This window comes from Mobula birostris, unplaced genomic scaffold (assembly GCF_030028105.1).
Source record: "Mobula birostris isolate sMobBir1 unplaced genomic scaffold, sMobBir1.hap1 scaffold_1124, whole genome shotgun sequence".
Lineage (NCBI taxonomy): Eukaryota > Metazoa > Chordata > Chondrichthyes > Myliobatiformes > Myliobatidae > Mobula > Mobula birostris.
In genome coordinates this window covers 72,210-89,822 of record NW_027274165.1, presented here as the reverse complement: position 1 = coordinate 89,822, position 17,613 = coordinate 72,210, and the positions used below count along the sequence as shown (strand labels likewise).

General features: G+C 42.8%; 1 protein-coding gene across 1 annotated transcript in view; it reads left to right on the top strand.

The window, feature by feature from the left end:
* LOC140192305 (guanine deaminase-like) overlaps positions 1 to 17,613 on the top strand; it is a 75,510-nt gene that overhangs the window by 2,469 nt on the left and 55,428 nt on the right. The window contains exons 2-5 of the mRNA XM_072249968.1: positions 5,498 to 5,586; positions 6,741 to 6,915; positions 8,778 to 8,865; positions 12,657 to 12,762. Coding sequence (XP_072106069.1) covers positions 5,498 to 5,586; positions 6,741 to 6,915; positions 8,778 to 8,865; positions 12,657 to 12,762 — 458 coding nt within the window. The remainder of the gene's footprint in view (positions 1 to 5,497; positions 5,587 to 6,740; positions 6,916 to 8,777; positions 8,866 to 12,656; positions 12,763 to 17,613) is intronic.

Below are 17,613 nucleotides of genomic sequence, written 5' to 3'. Positions count from 1 at the left end.
TAACTCACCTTTTCCCCTTCTCCTGTCAGTAGAAACAGTTCCACCAGGCTTAGTAGCTAAGCCACACGTGAAGGCCAGGAGCTGGATTTGGTTGTCAGAGGATATTTTAGGTGCACGCCATTGGGAGCATTTCATAGGCAGTGGGAGCTTGTTCCCATTACCACCCCAGGCTATAATAATTCTAAGGAACCAATTATATAATATAACATGATTGAATTCGCTCACAAGTTTGAGAAGGAGAAGCTAACGTCAGATGTATCAGTATTACAGTAGAGTAAAGGGAATTGCAGAGTCATGAGAGAGGAGTTGGCCAGAATTGATTGGAAAAGAACACTGGCAGGGATGACAGCAGAGCACCAATGGCTGGAGTTTCTGGAAGCAATTCGGATGGCACAGGGTATATACATCCCAAAGATAAAGATGTATTCTAAAGCAGCGGTCCCCAACCTTTTTTGCATGGCGGACCGATTTAATATTGACAATATTCTTGCGGACCGGCCAACCTGGGGGGGGGGCGGTGTTTAAGTAGGGTTAAACTCACCTCAACGTGTCTTTTACAGTTGGGTTGCCAAGTTTCTCACTCCCAAATAAGGAACAAAAGAAGCAGTCAAATCCCGGGACACTTGTGTTTACCCCAGGAAAGACTACCATGACCATGAAGCCTTGCACGGGCACCTGTGTGCGCATGCGTGACGTGCGCATATGTGATGTGCGCATGCGCGTACATGCCGATTTTTTTTTACACAAATCGGTTTTGCCTTAATCTTCCCAACTATACCGTACATACATTACTTGTATGTTATATAGGCTGTGTATTTATCATATCATTCCTGCTTTTACTATATGTTAGTGTTATTTTAGGTTTTATGTGTTATTTGGTGTGATTTGGTAGGTTATTTTTTGAGTCTGGGAACGTTCAAAAATTTTTCCCATATATATTAATGGTAATTGCTTCTTCGCTTTACGCCATTTCAGCATGAACGGTTTCATAGGAACGCTCTACTTTAGCAGGGGAAATATGGGACAAGGGCGGTCCCGCATTGGGACAAACCAATTTAGCCCAATATACAGGATGTCCTGGCTAATACGGGATAGTTGGCAACCCTATGTTCAAGTTCAACAGTGCGTGACAGGGAATGAGGAAAGGTGCAGCTGACTCATATTGTTCCCTCACGGCCCGGTAGCACCTGCTTTGCGGCCCGGTACCGGTCTGCAGCCCAGTGGTTGGGAACCGCTGTTCTAAAGGAAAGATGACATAACCATGAGAAGTCAAAGCCAACATAAAAGTCAAAGAAAGGGCATACAGTAGACCAAATATTAGTGGGAAGGTAGAGGATTGGGAAGCTTTTAAAAACCAATAGAAGGCAACTAAAAAAAGTCAAGAAGTTAAAGATGGAATGTGAAAGTAAGATGGCCAGTAACATTACAGAGGATGCCAAATGTTTCTTCAGATCCATAAGGTGTAAAAGAGAGACAAGAGTGCATATCGACTGCTGGGAAACTATGCTGGAGTAGTAGTAATGGGGGACAAGGAAATGACAAATGTGTAAGTATTTTGCATCAGTCTTCACTGTGGAAACCAGAAGTAGTATGGTAGAAGTTCCCAGGTGTCAGAAGTCATGAAGTGTGTGAAGTTACCATAAGTAGAGAGAAGGTTCTTAGGAAACTGAAAGCTCTGAAGGTAGATAAGTCACCTGGACCAGATGGTATATATGCCAGGGTTCTGAACGAGGTGGTGGAAGGGATCATGGAGGCATTAATAATGATTTTTCAAGAATCACTAGATTCTGGAATGTGTCTTGAAGACTGGAAAGTTGCAAATGTCACTTCACTCTTCAAGAAGGGAGAAAGGCAGAAGAAAGAAAACAATAGACCAGTTAGTCTGACCTCGATGGTTGGGAAGATGTTGAAGTTAATTATTAAGGATGCAGTCTCAGGGTACATGGAGACACGTGACAAAGTAGGCCGTAGTCAGCATGGTTTCCTCAAGAGAAAATCTTGCCTGACAAATCTGTTGGAATACTTTGAAGAAATAACAAGCAGGATAGACACAAGAACATAAGAAGCAGGAGCAGAAGCAGGCCATCTGGCCCATGGAGCCTGCTCTGCCATTCAATAAAATCATGACTGATCTGAGTCATCCCCCCACCTACCTTTTCCCCATAACCCTTAATACCCCTACTATGCAAACATCTATCCAACTTTGTCTCAAATCTATTTACTGAGGTAGCCTCCACTACTTCATTGGGCAGAGAATTCCACAGATTCATCGCTCTTTGGGAAAAGCAGTTCCTCCTCCTCTCCATCCTAAATCTACTCCCCTGAATCTTGAGACTATGTCCCCTACTTCTAGTTTCAACTACCAGTGAAAGCAACTTTCCTGCCTCTATCTTATCTATTTCTTTCATAATTTTATGTTTCCATAAGACCTCCTCTCATTCTTCTGAATTCCAATGAGTACAGCCCCGAGCGACTCAATTTCTCCTCATAGTCTAACCTCCTCTGTACCACCTCCAAAGCCAGTACTATATATATATATATATATATATACCCTTCCTCAAGTAAGGAGACCAGAACTGCATGCAGTACTCCAAGTGCAGCCTCAACAGTACCCTATACAGTTGCAGCATAACCTCCCTGCTCTTAAATTCAATCCTTCTAGCAATGAAGGTCAATATTCCATTTGCCGCCTTGATAGCCTGCTGCACCTGCAAACCAACCTTTTGTGATTCATGCACAAGCGCTCCCAAGTCCCTCTGCACAGCAGCATGCTGCAATTTTTTAGCATTTAAATAATAATCTGATCTTCCAATTTCCTTCCAAAGTGGATGACGTCACATTTACCGACATTATACTCCATCTACCAGACCCTTGCCCACTCTCTTAACCTATCTCTATCTCCCTGTAGACTCTATGTATCCTCTGCACAATTTGCTTTTCCACTCAATTTAGTGTCATCAGCAAACTTAGATACACTATACTTGGCCCCCTCTTCCAGAATATTAATGTATATCATGCAAACAACAGGAATTCTGCAGATGCTGGAAATTCAAGCAACACACATAAAAGTTGCTGGTGAACGCAGCAGGCCAGGCAGCATCTCTAGGAAGAGGTGCAGTCGACGTTTCAGGCCGAGACCCTTCGTCAGGACTAACTTCCTTCAGTTAGTCCTGACGAAGGGTCTCGGCCTGAAACGTCGACTGTACCTCTTCCTAATGTATATCATGAACAGTTGCGGGCTCAGCTGTGGCACACCACTCACCACTAATTACCAACCAGAGTAACACCCATGTATCCCAATATGAAAGCAAGGATATAATGTTGAGACTTTATAAAACACTGGTGAGACCTCACTTGGAATACTATGAGCAGTTTTGGACCCTTATTTTAGAAGGAATGTGCTGAAACTGCAGAGGGTTCAAAGGACATTCACTTAAGTGATTCCAGGATTGAATGATTTGTCATATCAAGAGCGTCTGATCTCTCTGAGCCTGTATTCAACTAGAACTCAGAAGAATGAGGTTGACCTCATTGAAACCTATTGAATAGTGAAAGGCCTTAATAGAGTGGATGTGCAGAGGATGTTTTCTATTGTGGGAGAGTCTAAGACCCGAGGACACAGCATCACAATAGAGGAGCATCCTTTTAGAATGCTGATGAGGAGGAATTTCTTTAGCCAGAGAGTGGTGAATACTGTATGTGGAATTCTTTTCCTCAGGCAGCTGTGGAGATCATGTCTTTATGTAGATTTAAGGCAGAGGTTGATAGATTCTTGATTGGTCAGAGCAAGAAGGGATACAGGGAGAAGGAAGGAGATTGGGGCTGAGAGGAAAATTGGACCAGCCATGATGAAATGGCAGAGCAGACTTGATGGGCCAAATGGCCAAATCCTGCTCCTTTATCTTCTGGACTTATAACACAGATTTCAAAGTCATATTAGCATAATTTCAAAATTATATTAATATTATATCAAAGAAATTGCCAGGTGCGTAACAACAAAGGTTATGTGTGCGGGAGCATTTCAGTTACTGTGTAGCCGCACACCAATGCAATTTGGAGGGAACAGTGTCTCCCACCTCGAGAGAGACGAGTAGGAGGTATGCCATCTGTGCTTCCCTTCAAGTTACCCAATATCCAGACTTGTGGATACTTTACTGGCCTACCTTTCCTGGACATAAATCCTGAAACATGCATACTGTGGGGATGGCAATTACTTAAAACGCTGCTTCATGGCCACTTTAGCAAAAGCATTTGAAGCTGAGCAATAAATGAGGGATTAGACTGCCTGGGAATAAAAGATAAATCTGCTTCAAATGGTGACAAATTTCAGTAGTGTCATTGAGATAAAACCGGATCTGACCTCCCAAGCAGGTGCGAGGAAGGGTAGGGAAGTTTGTTTCAAACTTTACTTGCTAGCCAAGGTGTTGTCACACTACTATTGATGGAAACTTGCTATGACGTTCTAATAATACCTGTGTGGTTACAGAGTCTTTTGGGCTGCTTTAAAAGTGTTGGAGATGTGAATTTTCCTTCCTTCTTTTTGTTAAAGACATTTCCTATTCCTACACTCCCAGACCAACATGATGATAAAAACAGCTTCTCGTAACTGCTGCCCGTACAGGGCACCTAAAGTTGTTAGGACGGATCTTCCTGAACTCCCCAGTCACTGCTCACATGCATATATAACTTGAGATGAATCACTTCTCATTCCTGCTCTGATCTCTCGATGTTGAAATCCAACAAAGCTCAAGAAGTAGCACCTTATCTTCTCAGTCAGCGCATTGCAACCTTCCATGGAATACTGACTGTAACCATTTCAGATAATCAACTTCTCTGGCATTTTCATTTCAGATTTCCAGCATTCATTGTATGCTGCTTTGATAACTTCAGATAATTATTCTACATTTACAGTTTTATTCCCTGTTACCATCCCTGTTCATCTCATACTGTCACCCTCTTTCACCTTCTCATCTTCCTGCCTTCCATTCACACACAGACTTTCCCTTTAATTCTCATTTTACTTTCGATCCCTACTCCAACACCTGCTTTCTCTGCACCTTTTACCTTCAAACACTCCCAGCAGTAAATAACATCTGGAGGAACTTGCTGAGTCTGTGGAGGGAAATGGCCAGCTGTGTTTCAGGTCAAGTCCCCTTTTTTCAGTCTAGATCTTGAGCCAAAACTTCAGCTGTCCATTTCTCTCCCCAGGTGCTGCATGACTCACACAGTTTCTCCAGCAGATTGTTTTATTTTCCATATTCCAGCATTTGACATCTTATTCTAATCTCTAACTATTCCCATTTCTAATGACAGACCTCAACCTTAAATGGTAAATCTGTTTCCCTTTCCGCAGATGCTGCCTGACCCACTGACAGTTTTATTTCTCTCCAGGTGCAGATCTTTTCGATGGTTGGAAAACCTATGTTCTTTTGAAGGGAAACTAAGTGTCTTCAGAACCAGCAGAACAGAATCAGATTTTTTCCTGTTTCTGTTGCAGATCATATTCATCGATACTGCAGATAAAGAAGAAGAACTGTCAGCGAAGTGGCATTTCAAGAGGGATACGGTCCGAGTGCTTCAGCCAAGGTTAGAGCACACTGTAGGTTATGAAGTCCTCACGCACTGGCCAAGTGGTTCACAATGTCAGGGGAAAGAGAGTGAAAATCTAGAAAAATGCACGAGACCTTCCAATTATAGAATCCAGTGGTGTAATTGTACACCTGCAACATGAGACCCTGAATATTACCATGTTTGTGGCTCCACTTCTCCATCATTTTGTTGTTGTCTGAATCATTGTTGATTGTATGCCCATATAATCACTGTGCATTCTGTTTTCTGTTTTTCACTAAAGCTTCCCATATCTCTCTAAACCTTTCCGATCCATGTAATCTTGCAAATGTCTTTTAATTGTTGCTGTTTTACCTGCCTCCAACACCAACACCCCCCCCCCCCCCCCGGTAATTTGTTGCCCTGTGAGTGGAAAGAATCTTTCTCCACTCACCTGAAGATGCTTTGCAAAGGCAAGTTGTTGTTTACTAGTTGCTGGCACAAGTGGCAGTGTCAATGGGGAAATGAAAGCCTAGGGTTCCCATGTGCTGGATGGGTGGTATCATCCTGTCCTGCATCATTGTTTTCATTGGCTCCCTCTGGGTTCCGCAGCTCATCGTGACCCTGAATGTAGGTTAAACCAGGGCACCTCTCCTAGCACAGAACTGTTGGCCATCAGTATCAGAGATAGATATAGAATTCAGGGCAACACATTTATTGAACTCATGGGAAGAGTGTGAAACTCATCCCCACAGAGTTTGGCTGTACCAAACAGAAGAGATGCATTTCAGAGGTGGATAAAGAAATAGAAGGTTATGGTGACCAGCGAAATGGAAATGAGTGGGGGAAAAGCTCACACGGAAGATAAACACTAACAGGACTAGTAAGGCAAAATGGCCTTTTTCTGTGCTCTAATTCTATGTAATCATAACATTTCACAAAATTTTACCAATATTTTGGCTGCAGCAATCCAAGAGTTCCGAGCATTGTAATCTTATTTTTTTTTTAAGATAACTCATAGGTCATTGCTTTGTTGTTATTTGCCAACCAATTATGGGCTTAACCAAAACATTCCTGTTGGTCATTAACCAACCCATGTCTTCTCCCTTTGTCCTCCTGGTCAACTGCAATGAAAAAAGGTTTATGCCAATAAGTAAGCTATGTCATTAACTATCTGCTCTCTCTTCATTCAGGCAGGAATTCTTTATTCCGGGACTGGTTGACACCCACATCCATGCCCCCCAATATCCCAATATGGGATGTTGCCTGGATCTGTCACTCCTTCAATGGCTAATCAAGTACACCTTCCCCACTGAAACCAAATTCAAAGACCTGAAGTTTGCAGAGGATATTTACACCAAAGTAGTGGTACGTAAACCATATTTCAAGTATTGTCTTGCATCACTTGGTGAAAGTAGACACTTATGGGAATCGGGCAGCCATTCAGTGCTTTGGGCTTGTTATCCCACTCAATGAGATGCAAACCTAACTCCACACACCTATGTTCACCCCATGTCCATTGACAATTTTTAAATAAAAGCCTCAAATTTAAAGGAATAATCGACATGGCATCACAGACTTTTTGCAAATTTTTAACATACTATGACCAGAAATGTATCCAAACAAAAATGTTTCTAGACTTTTCAGAACTGGAAATACAAAAGATAGTGACATTGTCTGTTCCTCTGAAATCCTGAAGTTTAAATCAAATTGATTAATTATTTCAAGGTGCACAGTTCTAGCCTATGCAATTTAACTCTTGGAGACCAGCTCTTATTATTCTGGAAAAATTACACTGCATGCCCTCTAGAATCAATATATCATAAGAGTAATTCTTCATGGGACAGGTCCCAGTCAATTTTATCCAGGTTGACCATGATGTCTATCTCTGCTAATCCCTTTTAGAGTTGAAACCTTCTAAAGTGTCCAGAAATTTTCATAGGATTTTGTGTACTGTCCATCCAAGCTTCAAGAGTCTCCAGGCATGGTGGGAAAAAGCTGCAGGCTTCCACCTCCATCACTTTAGCCAATCTGCTGAGGTTGGTTTTCAAATCAACATATGCAGTATGTAATCCTTAGAATAAAGTGGTCATATTTCACAAAGCACTAGAAGAAATGATACAGGTAATTAATATAATTAGAAAGCTAAGAAGAAGCCAGCACCTGAGGTTCACTTTTAGAGGAAAGGAATTAAAAACACAGAGAGGCTGTTTCACTTGTGTTGAAACTTGTTTTTGACCACACTTGGAAAACTGTGCTGCATGTTACAGAACAAGTATAAATGAATAGCAGGAGCAACAAAAATGATCACAAGGTGATAGCGAAATTGAGTGTTAGAACTATCAGACTGAATGGGCTGGGGCTCCTTTCATCAGAAAAGTGAAAGGTGTAATTAGGTTAATGGAGCAATGTCTCCATTTATGGGAGATCATTGTTAATATTAAATCATGAACAAATCCAATAATGAATTCTTGAGATATTTCTTGATGTGTTGAGTGTTTATAATGGACTGGAACATTTGAGGAAAATAACAGGGATATATTTAAGGGGAAACTGCATAAACGCACAAAGAAGAAAGAGCTGGAAGGGTTTACTGAAGGTGGTGAGACAAAGAGGGATATGTGTGAAAGATAAACCCCCATACAGACTGATAGGGCCAAATGGCCTGTTCCAGAAATGAGGGGCTTCATACTTGTGGACAATTCCAAATGGCAGTGGGGTCAACAACTAGAACAGAAGGGGGTAAAGTTTACTGGTAGAAGCACCAAGGTTGACAGTGAAAAATGTTTTTACTCTCTGGAAAGTGCTCCTGGAGGTGTTAGTGAGTAGATTCAATGCTGTGTTTCAAAATTGGTCGTAGGAAAATTAAACAGGCTCATGAAGAGAGGATGGGACAGTGAGAGCAACTGAACTTCTCTTCCATAAAGTTGATACAGACTTGATGGGCTGAATGTCTTCTTCCTGCACTGTAACCTTCCCACGAAAATCTGTATAAAAACAAATGACTATAAATTCAGCTCCATCTGGTTTGCTCAGTGCATTTATATTGACACATCACAGTGAATCCAGCACTACGTTTTGCTGTATTTAGTCCAATGGATGAAGAAAGAATTTGCAGGTAACATTCTTTGCCCGTCAGTGATTTTCTGTTACTCAGACAAGAGAGAGCTTGGAAAGGGCAGAAGAGTAAGAACAAACTTCCCACTAATAACAACTTCATTATTCAACAGAAAAGAACACTGAGAAATGGCACAACTACTGCATGCTACTTTGCAACCATCCATACTGATTCATCTTTAAAGCTTTGTGACATCATTGGTAAGAGGTTTATCCCAAATCTATTCATTTCATAGATAGCAACTACACAATCTAGTGAATGTCTGCACCTGAATAGCTTTAAAGGATTTCAAAGTCAGATTCAAGTTTATTGTCAAATGCACAAGTATATAGACTCAGTGCCCACTTTATTATGTGCACCTGTATACCTGCTTGTTTATGCAAATATCTGATTAGCCAATCATGTGGCAGCAATTCGATTCATAAAAGCAGGCAGAGACAGCCGAGAGCTTCAGTTGTTGTTCAGACCAAATATCAGAATAGGGGTGGGGGCGGGGGAACGTCATCTAAGTGACTTTGACCGTGGAATGATTGTTGGTGCCAGACAGAAGCCTTAAGATCATAAGATATAGGAGCAGAATTAGGCTGTTTGGCCCATTGAGTTTGTTCCGCAGACTCCACAGAGATGTTTAATTATCTCAAAAACTGCTGACCTCCTGGGGTGTTCACACACAACAGTGTCTAGAGTTTACAGAGAATGGTGTGGAAAACACGAAAAAAAACAGAGGGTGGCAGTTTTTTGGTGAAAATGTCTTGTTAGTGAGAGAGGTCATCCACTTTGACTTTCTGCCGTTGGGCAGCAGACTATGATGCACAAAAATAAGAACAGTCAAGATGAAAAACAGTTCCCCAGGCCATTAGGCTTCTGAACTCCTGGCCGCATTGTATTCAAAGTGTCACCAGTTAATCTGTTCTGTACCCTACAATATTTAATATTAATGCATTTTAGTTTGTTATTTATGTGTAATTCATCAGTAGATTTTATCCTTACCTTCATAAGTTATCATGTGTTATGTGCTTTACGCCCTGGTTCAAAGAGACTTTGTCTTGTTTCTATATACATTATATGGTTATTAATGTTATATACATGTATGTCATTAAATGACAGTAAACTTCACTTGACTTGACTTTACTTAAGAATGGCCAGAATGAATCAAGCTGATAGGAAGGTGACAGTAACTCAAATAACCATGCATTACAACAGTGGTGTGCAGAAGAGTATCTTTGAATGAACAAGCCATTGAACCGTGAAGCGGATGGGCTAGAGCAGCAGAAAACCACGGCCATACACTCAGTGGCCACTTTATTAGGTGCAGGAGGTACCTGATGAAGTGTCACTGAATGTATATGCACACTTGCAATGAAAAAATTGCTTTCAGCAAAATCCCAGGCACAAAGCTTCACATTTACAACATTCACAAGAAAAACATAAACTGAATATACATAAGCATGTACAGTTTTTGCAAGAAAAGCACAATTACAACAGAAATTAAAGACTTTTGTAGTGCAAAGTAGTCAAAGTGATCACAGTATTGTTGTACTGAAGTTGTGATAAGAGTTTGCACAGGTTGGTTCAAGTACTGAATGGTTGAAGGGAAGTACTGTAGCTGTTCTTGAAACTGGTGTTGTGGGACATCAAGTTTCTGTACCTCCTGCCTATTGGTCTGGTCTAGATAGTGAGGATGTTTAATGATAGATGTTGCCATCTTGAGGCAATGCTTTGGGCAGATATTTTTGATGCTGGGAAGGATGTGCCATTTACTATACCAGACCAGGATACAACTCACAGTTATAAACTTTCTACAGTACATCTATAAACAATTTGTTGGAATGTTGGGTGAGAATCTAAGCCATCATGATGGCACACCATCCTTGTAATTTGTATCTGCGTGCTGGGCCCCAGATAGATCATCTGATATGTAAGTGCCCAGGAATTTAATGCTGCTGATTCTCTTTGCTACCATTTCACCAGTGTAGACTGACATAGGGTTAAGGACTACTTAACTACTTCTCTTTCAACTTAATACTGTTCTTAACCTCTGCAGTTAGACATGGTTAGCTTACGCTTCCTCCAATGAGAGAGATTTACTGAGGATTTTGAATTATTTCTTTCAAGTCCCTGTCATCATGTGCCCATAGTCTTCCCTGAGCCCTCTTTAACCAACACTCCCTTTCCATTGTAATTCCATTTGTTTAGGTTAAACATAGTTGTTTCCAAGCCTATGCTCTTGACCGCAACCAGAATTTGAAAGTTGAATATCTTATGACTAACTTCCAGGGAATCTTTTACTCTTGTGTCATTTATAAACCCTATCTCATTACTCATGAGAGGATCTTAACCTTTTTCCTGGTTGGCCCATAGCATATTGTTCTCAGAAACTATCCCAAATGCAGACACTGAATTAGTTTCTGTAGCTCTCTATTTCACCTTGATTAACCCAATTTACATGAAGGTCGAAGTCTCCCATAATAGCTCTTTTTCATGTATCACCATTGACTTACATCCTTTCCTACACCATTTAGGGTCAGTACACAATTCCTGCCAGTGTCTTTTTTTTTAACCTCTGTGCAAAGTGACACAGCATCTCCTAGGTATTCTTTCATATCCATATTTATTTTGCCTCTTATTAATAGCACTGCCCCACTATCTTCCCCTTCCTGTGTATCCTCCCTGAAAGGTAAATATCAAGCATCCAGCTTTAACCCATTACATTCATGTCCTCCTAATGAATATCAGATAATTTCCCTTCACTTTGTGCAGTTAGTTCATCTACCTTATGACAAATGTTTTATGCACTGATACTGATGCACTGTAGTTTTTTTTATGTTTTTAAAGCTCCTTAGCATTGCCTTCTTGCTAGTTTTAATCATATTACTCTTTTTTTTGTACTGCGGCCCTTGTTTTCTTTCATTCCTGTCCTCATTTTACTCTCTCCCTAGTTACATTGCTTAGGCTCATATTCGTTTGCCATTCCAGTTTAAAACTTGCCTGACAACACTGACAAACGGCCATGCCAGGGCATTATTGGTTGGTGCGGTGGAGTTTGGAGAGATGGAGAAAGGATCAGGAAAAGGGGGTCAGAACAGAGAACAAGAGCTGGAAGGGTGAGTGGTGAGCAGAGCAGTGGAGTGAGTAATTAGAGCAGTAAGCCTGAGAGCATTGGGAAGCTGGTTGACAGAAAGAATTCTGGAAGAGGGAGGAGCTAAGGAAGTGACCCAGCTAGGCTGTGGAATCTGAGACCATAGGAAGTGGTTGCACTGAATAGCATAGATGCACGTAAGGGCCGCTGAAAAAGGCTACGATGGTGGTTTTGAGGAGGAGGCACGGGAGCAGCTTGAGTCGAGCATCAAAGGTAGATTGGCCAAATGGCCAGCTTCAATCAATGAGGTAGTTTTGAAAAGTAGTCAAAATGGCAGCTAATTTACCCCGAGAAAGCTTCCACAAATTATATTATTTCATGATGTTCCTGAGGGATATACTGTGTATTTACGAGGATAGAGGGAGAACCCTGCCATTGAACATCTATGCCCACTTCATAGAGCAAAAAGAGCCTCAGTTTATGTATCATCAGTAAAAGCAGTATTTCCAACTGTGCAAAAATCCTTCAGTACCACATTATGGTATCTCAGCTCTGCTGAGTGCTCTCATTTTTGGAGAACTGAACCTTCAATATCCTTGCCTTCAGGACAGCAGGGAGCTGCTAAATTAGCCACGTCTATTGGCAGCCATTGTTCATGAAGCTGACACTGCACCAAAGGACTTCCGCATTACTGGGTGGGCAGCTTTTCAGATGATTGTTCAACTAAGGCTGTTTCTGTTCTTTGAGTTAGACACAAAGCTCCTAAGAGCTATCTTGAAGAAGAATAGGTGAGTCCTCTCTGATGCCTTCATCAGGAACGATTCCACTATGCTAGAGTAACAAAAAAGACATTTCCACCATCAGCAAACTTTGAGAAATTAGTGCTTCTTTTCTTTCTATTTTTTGATACAGATAAATTTGGCCAGCGAGCTTTTGTGGGTAAAGTATGCATGGACAATAACTTTGCTTATACTGAGTATACTGAAGCAACAGAGGAATCAGTAAAGGAAACAGAAAGGTAATGTGTTACTTCTGAGTCTCCCCAGTTTATCAAACAGAGGAACTTTCAAACAACTCCCTGTCCATTCACTTGGCAACCAAATTCCGAAGATCATCCATTGCTGTAAAGTTTATAGCAACACACACAAAATGCTGGAGGAACTCAGCAAGTCAGGCAGCGTACATGGAGAGGAATAAATTCGCTGTTTTGGGCTGAGACTGGAGGAAGTGGGAAGAAGCCAGAATAAGAAGGTGGGGGAGGTGATGGAGTACAAGCTGGAAGGTGACAGGTGAATCTAGGTGAGTGGAAGGTAAGAGGATTGGGGAGGGAGGATGAAGTGAGAAGCTAGGAGGTGATGGATGGAAAAGGTAAAGAACTGAAGGAGAAGGGATCTTATTGAAGAGGGGAGTGAACCATAGGAGAAAGGGGAGGAGGAGAGGCACCAGAGAGAGGTGATGGGCAGGTGAGAAGAAAAGGAGTAAGGGGGAGCCGGAATAGGGAATGGAAATGGAGAGAAAGGGGAGGGGAGAAATTACTAGAAGTTGGAGAAATCAATGTTCATGCCACCAGGTTGGAGGCCACCCAAACAGAATATGAGGTGTTACTCTTCCAACCTGAGAACAGTTTCATCATTACAGTAGAGGAGGTCATGGACCAATACGTGACATGGGAAAGGGGATTGGAATTAAAATGGTTGGCCACTGGGACATACTTTCTAACGTGGATGGAGTGGAGGAGCTCGACAAAGCAGTCCTTAATCTACGTCGGGTCTCACCAGTGTACAGTGAAGTTAATCTAGGTATCCTGGTCAAAATTCATCCCTCAACTGATACCTCCAGAAAGGAGTGAATGGACCAACAATTTTACATTTTGCTGATTGAGTACGGTGTGTCCTGATTGGCTGTCATGTGTCCTACAGGCAGGTGCAAAAAAGTGCTTCCTCAGCTGAAAAGAACCACTTAAATCCACATCTCTCTTTTCATTCAGTAAGGTACAACTTGAGCATTACATACAAAATGCTGGAGGAACTCAGCAGGTCAGGCAGCATCTATGGAAGTGAATAAACAGTCGATGTTTCAGGCCTAGACCCTTCTTCAGGACTGAGAAGGAAGTAGGAAGACGCCAGAATCATAAGATGGCGGGAGCTGAAGAAGCTAACTAGAAGGTGATTAGGTGAAGCCAAGTGGGAGGGGAAGGTAAACGGCTGGAGAGGAAGGAATCTAATAGGAGAGGAGAGTGGACCACAGGGGAAAGGGAAGGAGGAGGGGACACGGGAGGGGGGAGTGATAGGTCGGTGAAAAGAGGTAAGAATGGGGAATAGGGCAAGAGGGGATGGTGGCAAATTTTTTTACTGAAAGGAGAAAATCTATATTCATGGCATCACGCTGGAGGCTACCCAGATGGATTATTAGGTGTTATTCCTGCATCCTGAGGGTGGCCTTACCTGGGCACAAGAAGAGGCCGTGGACAGACGTAGCAGGACAGGAATGGGAATCGGGGTATCATACCAACAGGTTGATGCTTGAGCATTGACTGAAATGTAAAGCAGTGCTGCTGCTGTTGATATGGTTTATTGTTTTTAAGTGCTGTGGTCAGAAGTAGAGTTTCATTATTAATTATGTAGCTGAGCGTTCACTAGGATAGAAATTTGGAAATACTATACCAAAATGTTCACTCTTTGTAATCTGTTTTTGTTTTAGACTTCTGATTTTGTTTCAATTGCTAACCTCTCAGAGCTTGGCTTTATTGGGAAGAGCAGTAAGTTTACTGTCCTGGATATTGTTGGCAGGGATGACTGACCAGGGGTGAGCCACAGTGGCAGGGCCTCCAGCACTGAGTCTGACCCGGTGGTGCAGAAGGGTGGGACGGAGAAGAGGAGAGCTGTTGTCATTGGAGACTCTATAGTCAGGGGAGCAGACAGGAGATTTTGTGGACGTGAGAAGGACACCCGCATGATTTGTTGCCTCCTGGGTACCAGGGTCCGGGATGTCTCTGACCGGGTGCACGACATCCTGGTACGAGAGGGAAAGCAGCCAGAAGTTGTGATACATGTTGGTACCAACGACATAGGTAGGAAGAGGGATGAGGTCCTGAAGTGTGAGTTTTGGGAACTAGGCAGAAGGCTGAAGAACAGGACCTCAAGGATGGTGTTCTCAGGATTGCTGCCAGTGCTACGTGACAGTGATGGTAAGAATTGGAGGAGATGGCAGTTGAATGCGTGGCTGAGGAGTTGGTGCATGGAGCAGGGTTTAGATTTTTGGATCATTGGGATCTCTTCTGGGGAAGGTGGGACCTGTACAGATTGGATGGGTTGCACCTGAACTTGAGGGGGAGCAATATCCTTGCAGGTAGGTTTATTAGCATGGTTCGGGAGGGTTTAAACTAATTTGCGAAGGGGATGGGATCCGGAGTGATAGAGCAGTGAAAGAAGTGCATGGAATAAAGCCAGATCTAACACAGGGAGGCCTTGAGGAAAGAGAAGCAGAATAAACGGTGTAAAGGTAGTAAGGCAGAAGGGCTGAAGTGTGTGTACCTCAATGCAAGATGCATCAGGAACAAAGGTGATGAACTGAGAGCTTGGACACGTACATGGAATTATGATATAGTGGCCATTACAGAGACTTGGCTGGCACCGGGCAGGAACGGATTCTCAATATTCCTGGATTTCAGTGCTTTAAAAGGGATAGAGAGGGGGTAAAGGAGGAGGAGGGGTGGTATTACTGGTCAGGGATACTATTACAGCTACAGAAAATGTGGGTAATGTAGCAGGATCCTCTTTTGAGTCAGTATGGGTGGAAGTCAGGAACAGGAAGGGAGCAGTTACTCTATTGGGGGTATTCTATAGGCCCCCTGGTAGCAGCAGAGATACAGAGGAGCAGATTGGGAGACAGATTTTGGAAAGGTGTGAAAATAACAGGGTTGTTATTATCATGGGTGACTTTAACTTCCCTAATATTGATTGGCACATGATTATTTCCAAGGGTTTAGATGGGGCAGAGTTTAAGTGTGTCCAGGATGGATTCCTGTCACAGTATGTGGACAGGCTGACCAGGGGGAATGCCATACTAGATCTAGTACTAGGTAATGAACCGGGTCAGGTCACGGATCTCTCAGTGGGTGAGCATCTGGGGGACAGTGACCACCGCTCCCTGGCCTTTAGCATTATCATGGAAAAGGGTAGAATCAGAGAGGACAGGAAAATTTTTAATTGGGGAAGGGCAAATTATGAGGCTATAAGGCTAGAACTTGCGGGTGTGAATTGGGATGATGTTTTTGCAGGGAAATGTACTATGGATATGTGGTCAATGTTTAGAGATCTCTTGCAGGATGTTAGGGATAAATTTGTCCCAGTGAGGAAGATAAAGGATGGTAGGGTTGAGGAACCATGGGTGATAAGTGAGGTGAAAAATCTAGTCAGGTGGAAGAAGGCAGCATACATGAGATTTAGGAAGCAAGGATCAGATGGGTCTATTGAGGAATATAGGGAAGCAAGAAAGGAGCTTAAGAAGGGGCTGAGAAGAGCAAGAAGGGGGCATGAGAAGGCCTTGGCGAGTAAGGTAAAGGAAAACCCCAAGGCATTTTTCAATTATGTGAAGGAAAAAAGGATGACAGGGGTGAAGGTGGGACCGTTTAGAGATAAAGGTGGGAAGATGTGCCTGGAGGCTGTGGAAGTGAGCAAGGTCCTCAATGAATACTTCTCTTCGGTATTCACCAATGAGAGGGAACTTGATGATGGTGAGGACAATATGAGTGAGGTTGATGTTCTGGAGCATGTTGATATTAAGGAAGAGGAGGTGTTGGAGTTGTTAAAATACATTAGGACGGTTAAATCCCCGGGGCTGACGGAATATTCACCAGGCTGCTCCATGAGGCGAGGGAGGAGATTGCTGAGCCTCTGGCTAGGATCTTTATGCCCTCGTTGTCCATGAGAATGGTACTGGAGGATTGGAGGGAGGCAAATGTTGTCCCCTTGTTCAAAAAAGGTAGTAGGGATAGTTCGGGTAATTATAGACCAGTGAGCCTTATGTCTGTGGTGGGAAAGCTGTTGGAAAAGATTCTTAGAGATAGGATCTATGGGCATTTAGAGAATCATGGTCTGATCAGGAACAGTCAGCATGGCTTTGTGAAGGGCAGATCGTGTGTAACAAGCCTGATAGAGTTCTTTGAGGAGGTGACCAGGCATATAGATGAGGGTAGTGCAGTGGATGTGATCTATATGGATTTTAGTAAGGCACTTGACAAGGTTCCACATGGTAGACTTATTCAGAAAGTCAGGAGGCATGGGATCCAGGGAAGTTTGGCCATGTGGATTCAGAATTGGCTTGCCTGCAGAAGGCAGAAGGTCATGGTGGAGGGAGTACATTTAGACTGGAGGATTGTGACTAGTGGTGTCCCACAAGGATCTGTTCTGGGACCTCTACTTTTCGTGAGTTTTATTAACGACCTGGATGTGGGGTAGAAGGGAGGGTTGGCAAGTTTGCAGACGACACAAAGGTTGGTGGTGTTGTAGATAGTGTAGGGGATTGTTGAAGGTTGCAGAGGGACATTGATAGGATGCAGAAGTGGGCTGAGAAGTGGCAGATGGATTTCAACCCGGAGAAGTGTGAGGTTGTACACTTTGGAAGGACAAACTCCAAGGCAGAGTACAAAGTAAATGGCAGGATACTTGGTAGTGTGGAGGAGCAGAGGGATCTGGGGTTACATGTCCACAGATCCCTGAAAGTTGCCTCACAGGTAGATAGGGTAGTTAAGAAAGCTTATGGGGTACGTAGAACATAGAACATAGAATAGTACAGCGCATTACAGGCCCTTCGGCCCACAATGTTGTGCCGACCCTCAGACCCTGCCTCCCATATAACCCCCCACCTT